Source organism: Cervus canadensis, chromosome 3 (genome assembly GCF_019320065.1).
Source record: "Cervus canadensis isolate Bull #8, Minnesota chromosome 3, ASM1932006v1, whole genome shotgun sequence".
Lineage (NCBI taxonomy): Eukaryota > Metazoa > Chordata > Mammalia > Artiodactyla > Cervidae > Cervus > Cervus canadensis.
In genome coordinates, this window is record NC_057388.1 from 29,696,873 (window position 1) to 29,707,263 (window position 10,391).

The 10,391-nt window shown below is 37.3% G+C and overlaps 1 protein-coding gene across 5 annotated transcripts in view; it reads left to right on the forward strand.

Annotated features, from left to right (window-relative positions):
* The window catches only part of KLHL7 (kelch like family member 7), a 55,098-nt gene that overhangs the window by 42,106 nt on the left and 2,601 nt on the right, over nucleotides 1-10,391 (forward strand). For all 5 annotated transcript variants that reach the window (XM_043462821.1, XM_043462823.1, XM_043462824.1 and 2 more), the window contains 3 exons: nucleotides 3,857-4,097; nucleotides 6,313-6,514; nucleotides 10,191-10,288. In XM_043462821.1, coding sequence (XP_043318756.1) covers nucleotides 3,857-4,097; nucleotides 6,313-6,514; nucleotides 10,191-10,288 — 541 coding nt within the window. The remainder of the gene's footprint in view (nucleotides 1-3,856; nucleotides 4,098-6,312; nucleotides 6,515-10,190; nucleotides 10,289-10,391) is intronic.

The window sequence follows — 10,391 nt, forward strand, 5'->3', positions numbered from 1 at the left end:
TTACATGTGTAGTGTTTCTATTATTTGAGGATTCATGTGTTTTCAGAATGCAGATTATATAAAATCAGTCATTTCTCTTAAGGAAAATATCAGGCTCATATTTTTGCCTTAAGGCATTTGAAGAAAAATACTACATCCTATCAACTCCGGAAGCTTTTCACTTCCTGCAGCAGTGTCCTACAGCTGAAAAATCACGCAAGATGTAATGAAGTGCTCTGTTGTCAACTCCAGACTTTAGTGTGGTAGGAATTCAGAAAAAGGAAATCAGAGAAGCTTGCAAAAAAAAGTCTAGAATGTGATGTATCACAGCAGAGGCAAGAAAGGTTGACTGGGACCGGCAAAAATAGGACTTTATACTTGGCTGTGTCTCTATAGTATGTGGGGATGCATGCATAGGTGATTTGTCAAAACTTAAATCCTTCTACCTGTGTTTTTTCTAGACTTTCCAGTTTTCTCATTTTAATATCTTCTCAGCAGCTAAGCATAGAACCTTGCCTAGTTCAGCTCAGTCACTCAGTCGTGTCCAACTCTTTACAATCCCATGGACTGCAGCACATCAGGCTTCCCTGTCCATCACCAACTCCCGGAGGTTACTCAAACTCATGTCCATCCAGTCAGTGATGCCATCCAACCACCTCATCCTCTGTCATCCCCTTCTCCCACCTTCAATCTTTCCCAGCATCAGGGTCTTTTCCAATCAGTCAGTTCTTTCCATCAGGTGGCCAAAGTATTGGAGTTTCAGCTCCAGCATAGTCCTTCCAATTAATATTTAGGATTGATTTCCTTTAGGATGGACTGGTTGGATCTCCTTGCGGGCCAAGGGACTCTCAAGAGTCTTCTCCAACACCACAGTTCAAAAGCATCAATTCTTTGGCGCTCAGCTTTCTTTATAATCCAACTCTCACATCTGCACATGACTAATGGAAAAACCATAGCTTTGACTAAGACAGATCTTTGTTGGCAAATTAATATCTCTACTTTTGAATATGCTGTCTAGGTTGGTCATAACTTTTCTTCCAAGGAGGAAGCATCTTTTAATTTCATGGCTATAGTCACCATCTGCAGTGATTTTGGAGCCCCCCAAAATAAAGTCTGTCACTGTTTCCATTGTTTCCCCATCTATTTGCCATGAAGTGATGGGACCAGATGCCATGATCTTAGTTGTTGGAATGTTGAGTTTAAGCCAACTTTGCCTAGAATGGATAATAAAACTTAACTGAATTAAATTATATTTTTGGGGTAACAATCTCCCGCTCACACATACACACTGTGACTCTAGTGCTGTTCACCCATCTGCTGCTAACATGAAAGCTCCATGTGCTTTTACCTTGCCCACAGTCCATGTGTGCAGAGAGCCATAAGTAATTCTTCCTCCACCCCCAGGCCCCAGATGGGGAGTGGTCCCATCAGTGGAATAAGACTGGCACTCATATCCACTAAGCTGACAGGCCTGACTTCCCATCTGTTGTTTTCCCCTCTCTGCTTGCTTCTTCAACTACACACATCTCCTAGGCAATATATAACTTACATAGTATAAGTTATTAAAGGGCAGATGTTAAATCACATTCTCTATTTTGGATGAAGCGTAGATTGAAGGAATTGGGCATATTTCCAAGGGAGGTTGGCCCACATACACACAGGAAAAAATACCGTAAACTCCCCTGCATACAATCTAAGCCAGATGATACAGGTGCATTTAACACCTGACAGATACATATAATGAGCCCAAGTATAAAACATTACTGTGTATGTGAAATGAAGTCTTATTTTTCATTCTAGGTAGAAATTCTTGCAAAGAAAGATCATTTCACTTATCTGCCTAGAAGATGAACTATTAGGCAGAATGTTATATATGGCTAATATTTATCAAGCATGATGTTTCACATGTATAGTGGAAGAGTTGGAAAAGATTTAAAAACTTTGAGGACTTCTAAAGAAATCAGAGCCCAAATTGCAAGTAAATAGAAGCATGTGCCTATTCCTGTGTCTCACACACACACTGCACACACACTAGCTAATCAGTTCCCTTGGACTTAAGAGTTCTGACAGAGCAATTTATTTTAATTCTTGAGTATGAAGCATAACCTAGCCCTGGATGACTTAATGATCATCCATTCCCTACTCAGGTCCTTGAGTAGTACTGGAACGTTAGAATTATTGTCACCAAGCTCTTTCAAATTACTTCCCTCTTCTGAACCTCATGTCCTAGTGTCAATGTAAGTTCACTGAGCTAAAAGAAATAGCATTTTTATTTTCTTAGATCCAGCATCTGCATGGGTAGCTCTTTTTATTTTGAAAAGTAGCAGATGTTAGACACCACTTCAAAGAATGTCTGACTAACTTTCTCATCCTGAAATTAAAGAAGAGCTTGGAAACAGGTTCTTAAAGATATCTTTGGAATCGTTTGCATGTTACTTTCTAATATCAAATAAATTGGGTATAAGAGGGGCAAGACTTGAGGTTCACTAAATATAAGGGATCTAATTAATAAAATTGTATTTCTCTACTATTCAACCTGGTCAGGTAGGAATTACGAGTAATTTGCATAATATGTAAGAGATTAACTTTGTTTGCTTTTGAGATATTACTCCCTGTAGAATATTCTATTGCTTACTTTTTCCCATTCTGTACTATGCAGTTTCCCTAAGGAAACAAATTTCTAAAATATTCTTCCTCAGTTTTTCAAATCCATTGAGTAAAACTGAAATTTCAGGACGATGTTTACCCTACAGTTTTGTGAGCCTACCAATAAACATGCCACTGAGCAGCCCAGGGGGACTCACTAGACCCCACTTTGGGAATAAAAAAGGGATAAGGCTCTGTTTCTCTGGTCACCTAAGAAGCAGAATGTTTATCATTACTGGAAGTCAAGATACTCAACATCAGGTGCTCTTTTTCCTGAAGAGATCATCCCTTATGTCCTATGATGCTTTGATGAGCTAGCATGATAGATATCAGTCAGATTTTCCCAAAGAGAACTCAGCATTAATCAATCACACACAGTGCTTTGCTTGATAAGATTGGGAATTGTCTGGATTTCGGTCTGACCCTAATTATTTTCAGCCATTTTCAGAATGTAGCCAGAACACTGTAGCTTCCTTGCTTTAAAAGGGGGAGGATCCAACAAGCTGTAACTTTGGAAGCATTCCCCCACATATTTTCATAGAAAGGCACGGGCTTCAAACAAAAAGTGGCGGTGCTGTGAGCAGCCTTTTTTGTGAAGTGCTGATAGGTGCTCATTTCTTCTCATTGAGAAGGAAAAATTTGAGCTTCCAGATTATTCAAATTATCCAAGTATATCATAAATATCACAACTTTAAGAGTCTGGCTGACTATACTGACTCAACTGAATATTTACAAAAAATATCTCTCAGAAGTCTACAAAATGCCTTTGTCTTTAGACATCAGTAGGATAATGGCAGTTAAGCTTCAAATTATCCATTAATTCTTTACATCACTATACATCTGGCAAGGAAGGAATGCACTATTTCCTTTTTTAAAAAGTCTTTCTTTAATAAAACTACTTATTTTAGAATTTTCTTGTGTTATTATCCTCAGTAACAGAAGGAATAGAAGACTGGGTGGTAGTGATGAATGCAAATGTATTATAGTTTATTTTAGAGCCAGAAAAGACCCAAAGCCATCTCTGTCTTCCTCTTGCCTTCTGCCACAATTAACCAACATTCTGAAGAAGAAATCACACAAAATTAGATAATAGTTTCAAGCCCAACATTCTTATATATACTGATAAACTAACATATTCTTATGTTTTGTATATTCTCAGCTGTATCTTTGCTTCCTCCTTTTCAATTATATTTTTCCATCATTGAAAGCTTCCTGTCCTTTCCTATTACAGGATTATAGCTGGACAGACATCCGCTGCCCCTTTGAAAAACGAAGAGATGCAGCATGCGTGTTTTGGGACAATGTAGTTTACATTTTGGGTGGCTCCCAGCTTTTCCCTATAAAGCGAATGGACTGTTATAATGTCGTTAAGGATAGCTGGTATTCCAAACTGGGCCCTCCAACACCTCGAGACAGCCTTGCTGCGTGTGCTGCAGAAGGCAAAATTTATACATCCGGAGGTTCCGAAGTTGGTAAGGACTTATTCAGTGTTTGTATTTGTGCTTTAAAGCCAAGCGTATATATAGGCTTTTATATCTAAATAAAGAGTTGGTATTATTTGTCCAGATACTTTTTGACATAATTTAAATACATAGCTGTCATATTTTAGAGCACATTTCCCTGAAGGTTTACCTTACTCTATATAAATCATTAAGAGAACTTCATCTTAAATTATGTTAATTATCCAATTTCTGTCATGATAAAGCTTTCATTGACGTCATCTGGATTTGAATTTCATTGGTGCCATGTGAATTAGTTATTTTATATACCTAATCTTGGAGAAGGGAATGACGACCCGCTCCAGTATTCTTGCCTGGAGAATCCCATGGACAGAGGAGCCTGGTGGGCTATGGTGCCTAGGGTCACAGAGTTGGACATGACTGAAGTGACTTAGCACGAATGTACACATGCATACACATTATTTGCTTTAAAGATTTCAAATTTCAGAATTTGGCTTACTTGTAGACCCTTTAAGATCTCTTTATTATAGTCAAGCTTTTAAAATCTATTATCTTTGCTTTTTTTGTATCAGAAAAAGGTAAGACGAATCTTTTTCATTTGCTTCATGCTTTCACTTTTTAATGTAATGACTGATAATCGTATCTTGGGCTTTTTGATCAGAACAGGGTGTGGGTATGGGTATAAAAACCATTTTCATTGATAATTTGTTAGTGTCTACTAGTGTTCCTTTTCTAAATGAAAAAATTTTCTACATGCAGACTAGATGCATATTAGCTTTTATATGCTTCCATCTTTTCAAGTAATTTCTTTAGCTAAATAATGGGCTTATAAAGAAAACTAGGAAGACCAAGTAACTATAAGGTATGGAATTTAAATGTTAGCCTTTTTATTTTCTTTGATTTTTATATTAGCCCAAAGAATGTTTTACTTTTGGTCAGCATATTTATTTTTTACTCCCCACCCCCAAATGTTTATAAAATGAATACAAGAAAGGTTATATTTTCTAAATGTGATTTTAGGAGGTGACCTTTCCCCTCTTTAAAAGCATTCTTCACAGAATGTCTAATTCAGCATATTTGAAATAACAATAAATCCTTAATATAGTAGGAAGTGTTTTATAGATATACTTTTTGTAGAAAGTATAGTAAATAACTTCATTTCTTCATCATTTACTCTACTTAGTTTTTCACTTAAATAGTAACGTTTTTTGTATCTACTATATACTGTTTATTTCCCTTGTGTCAACGGACTGAATCTACTAGATTGGAAATGTTTAAAAAGTTAAAAAGATGTTACTGTTAGTCATCATATTACTTCTTCCATTTGGTATTCTTTGATATTTGCTCTTTGTAGGCTTTGGTTTTGAAAGAGAATTACAAGGGTACTATTGTTTTTAAATATTAGAAAAGTCGAGAAAACTGGGAGATGAGCAATAATTTCATTAAGTTCTAACTTCTTTTTTTCTTGGGAAAGAAAAACACACTTGACCTTTAATAGTATCATTTCTAAAAAAAAACCTCTTTACTGAGCTCCTGTAATGTGCAAAAGTTGTAAAACAGGATGAGTGTGTTTTACCATTAAAATGTATAATCAAAGAACACCAGAAACATAACAATGCTATGAGTGTATACTTAAGAATGGACTGGCATGATTTCAGAGCCTTCTTATACAACAATATTCTCTACACAGCTGATAACAGTGAGGAAGAATAGTTTTGTTAATGATGCAGTGGCTCTTCTAGAATATTAAATGACAATCCTTAGGATACTCTCAAATAGTAGTTTTATAATTTAAGGTATGGATTTGCCATCTGTAAACAGCTGTTTTTCTCCTCTGTAGAAACATTTAGTTAATTCCTGTCATGCATAACTTGGCTGGAAGACATAATAACGTTTCTTACTTAATTTGAAAATCTTCTGAAATCAAACCAGCTTCTTCTCTGAAAGTTTAATTACCAATTAATAAGGCTCTCTGACAGATCCTTTTTTGAATATTTTCCAAGGCCTATACAAACAAGCATAGCTTTTTCTTAAACTATTTCTATGTTTTGCTGCTGTTTTTGCTTGAGATTAGAAAAGACTCTACAACCCTCAAATCTTTCCTCTAGGAATTAATGATTCAGCTCCTCAGTCAGCTCACTCCAAGCTCCCCCCGCTACCACAACCCCACACACACACAAACACACACACACTCAGCTAATCAAGATGGGGTCCTTTTCTTTTTCAGGAAACTCAGCTCTGTATTTATTTGAGTGCTATGATACGAGAACTGAGAGCTGGCACACGAAGCCCAGCATGCTGACTCAGCGCTGCAGCCACGGGATGGTGGAAGCCAATGGCCTGATCTATGTTTGTGGTGGAAGTTTAGGGAACAACGTTTCTGGGCGAGTCTTGAATTCCTGTGAAGTCTATGATCCTGCCACAGAAACGTATGTATCATCAATTTAAAAATCTTACTTCACTATTAACTGTATTCTTTACACTCCAAGGAGGAAAATCTTAAAAGGCAGAAGGAACCCAACAGAAGGATTTTGTTCTTATATTAAGAGTATATTAATACATACACTTTAGAATGTGCTAGGTTCAGGGGCATGTGTATAGGTTGGACCCTTCCTCTACGCCTTAAGATATGGCTTGACCTTGTATCTTGTGGGAGCCCCTCTCTTTCTTTCCTGCTTGTTCAATAAATAAATGCCTGAGGATGAGCAAATATGACTGGTTCATCAGACTCAAAATGCCTTTTTTTGTTTGTTTTTTGGTTTTTTTTGAGATATCAGGAAGTGTAGAGAGGGGAAAACAATGTACAATCAGTGGTAAATTTGCCTTTAATTATAAACATTATATATTGGTTCATAGCTTTAATGAATCATAGCCCTAAGTATAATGTCTTTTTTTAAAAAATTTGTTCTTACTAAAGTATGTTTGGATTCACATTTATTAAATAAAATTATTCTTAATCAACTGGGAAGTAAACTCCTTTTAAAAAAGCAAAATATAAAGAAATAAATGGTTAGCCAGTTTTCCTGATCTTGTTAATGATGGAACCCATCCAGTACAGCCAAAGGAAATGTGCTGGTTACTGAATAGTGGGAGTGGTGGAAAGTATAGTGTAATTGACTAATGAGAAAATGAACACAGGTGATACTCCAGTCAGACCTTTTATTAATAATCAGAAACATACATAGACCTTTAATAAGAAAATTCACTTGTTCATTTGAAAGGATTGTTCTTCCTTTACCAGAAAAAGTTATTGGGTAAATATGTTCAACTTAAATGTTATGCCAAAGAACTGCACCAAAACTGTTGTGCTCAATGTTTGTATTTAGAAAATACTGCCGGGCTACAGAACATACAAGCCTTCTACTCTAGCTATCGCTTTTTTTAAGTTAAGAGTAAATATTTAATTATGAAATATGATTGTCATTTGCAGCTGCTTATTTGTGCTTCCCACCTACTTTTCAAGGATTTAAGGAAGCAAAACCATTAACTCTTTTCCCAGACAAAAGTGCAGTTGCAATTGTTCTTTTCTCATTTTTTGCTCTACTACTGTCCCGTGTTAGGAACAGAATTGAAAGAAGCTTATCTTGAAACTTGGGGCTTCCTTAGTAGCTCACACAGTAAAGAATCTGCCTGCAATTTAAGAGACCCGGGTTTGATCCCTGGGTTGGGAAGATCCCCTGGAGAATGGAATGGCAACCCACTCCAGTATTCTTGCCTGGGAAATCCCATGGACAGAGGAGCCTGGAGGGCTACAGTCCATGAGGTCATAAAGAGTTGGACATGACTGAGCAATTAGCACTTCTCTCTTAAAACTTATCTTTTGCTAAACTGTTGAGACTAGGAAATCTCTTGAGATCATCAAACTTAATACTTCTCAATGTTTTTAAAAAATGTACCTTTGTACTGGCCAGGGCTCACTGGGGATACCCCTTATTGTAATCTACCGTCCATCCAGCCAGTTAGCTATCCAGCCCCTCTTGTCCTAAACAGTAGGAGCAGGGTGTATACAGATGGTCCTCCCTCCTGTATCAGTCTCCACTTTGCCTCCCATAGATTCTATACTCAGAAAGCATACAGGTGGAAAACTGTAATCTCGTTCACTCTGCTGCCTAATTATTGTTTCATTTCTTAAAAAGGTCTTAAAAGTAGAACCCATACCATATAAACTCCAGGCTTCTAAATTTTGAGATCTGTATTCAGGCAGTATCAGTGTAAATCAATATATTCTTGTTCATAGTAGCGGGGGAAAAGTATAAAGGAATCTACAACATCAATATTTTTTTTTAAAAAACTAGGTGAATATAATCAGTTTGGGGAATATTTTTAAACTTACACAACTTAGCATTTCTTTTGTATGTACTGAGCTTATGTATTAAATTTGAATTCTGTATATTTTCTATTACATTTAAATTCCCTAAATTTTCCTAAGTGAAAAGCTAGTGTAAATTCTCTTATTTTATATCATAAAGAAGGGGTATGTGTATTGAGTTCTTCCCAGTCAGATACTCTGTTTAATGCACTTTGACAGCTCCCTGAGTACAGAGCCTGTCAGAGGTCGAGTACAGGCTCTCCCACTTCTGAGTTGTACGCTGACCTTTTCCCCTGGGGGGTCCTGTGTGTTTATCCTGAAAAATGGAAGGTCTTTAACCAAATGCTCAGAAAATGAGAATAGTGACTGTCAGAACTATTTTTAAAATAAACCAGAAGTATGTAAATATAAGGCTACAAGAGTTGTTGATATTTCAGAGTTCTTCATTATGCTCTAAAAAGAAGAGTTATAAATAACCATATTAGAGAGTTATACTTATGCCAGATATCCCCCCCTCCTTCTTTTTTGTGTGTGTGTGTGGTTGTCTGGAGCCTTTTGATTTCTATCACCCATTAAGAGCACCACCTGCACAATCACAGGTGTCAGTTATATGTCTGGGAGTTTAGGCAAAAAGAGAGATTGAATCTCATAGAAAAACTAACAAAATCGTGTGTTTAAAGCTACCTGTGAATTATTCTCTGACATATGTCCACATTATATTCTCAATCTCATTCTTTATAATAGAGCCTGTGAACACAGCAATGTGCTCAGTTCAGTCACTCAGTCGTGTCCAACTCTTTGCGACCCCATGAATCGCAGCACGCCAAGCCTCCCTGTCCATCACCAACTCCCAGAGTCTACTCAAACCCATGTCCATCGAGTCGGTGATGCCATCCAGTCATCTCATCCTCTGTCGTCCCCTTCTCCTCCTGCCTTCAATCTTTCCCAGCATCAGGGTCTTTTCCAATGAGTCAACTTTTCGCATGAGGTGGCCAAAGTATTGGAGTTTGAGCTTTAGCATCAGTCCTTGCAATGAACACCCAGGACTGATCTCCTTTAGGATGGACTGGTTGGATGTCCTTGCAGTCCAAGGGACTCTCAAGAGTCTTCTCCAACACCACAGTTCAAAAGCATCAATTTTTTAGCGCTCAGCTTTCTTCACAGTTCAACTCTCACATCCATACATGACTACTGGAAAAACCATAGCCTTGACTAAATGGACCTTTGTTGGCAAAGTAATGTCTCTGCTTTTTAATATGCTATCTAAGTTGGTCATAACTTTCCTTCCAAGGAGTAAGTGTCTTTTAATTTCATGGCTGCAGTCACCATCTGCAGTGATTTTGGAGCCCCCCAAAATAAAGTCTCTCACTGTTTCCATTGTTTCCCCATCTATTTGCCATGAAGTGATAAAGACTGGATGCCATGATCTTAGTTTTCTGAATGTTGAGCTTGAAGCCAACTTTTTCACTCTCCTCTTTCATCAAGAGGCTTTTTTGTTCTTCTTCACTTTCTGCCATAAGGGTGGTGTCATCTGCATATCTGAGGTTATTAATATTTCTCCCAGCAATCTTGATCCCAGCTTGTGCTTCTTCCAGCCCAGCGTTTCTCATGATGTACTCTGCACATAAGTTAAATAAGCAGGGTGACAATATACAGCCTTGACATACTCCTTTTCCTATTTGGAACCAGTCTGTTGTTCCATGTCCAGTTCTAACTGTTGCTTCCTAACCTGCATACAGAGTTCTCAAGAGGCACTTTCTAAACACTCTCTAAACACTTTCCTTAATTTTTTTCAGGTGGACTGAGCTGTGTCCAATGATTGAAGCCAGAAAGAATCATGGGCTGGTATTTGTAAAAGACAAGATATTTGCTGTGGGTGGTCAGAATGGCTTAGGTATGTGATGTTAATTCACTGTTCAACATTATCAGTGAATATGCTGATATTTCCTTATCCTAAATTATAAAAATGTTTCTTGAGATCTTGATACAAGCATTAA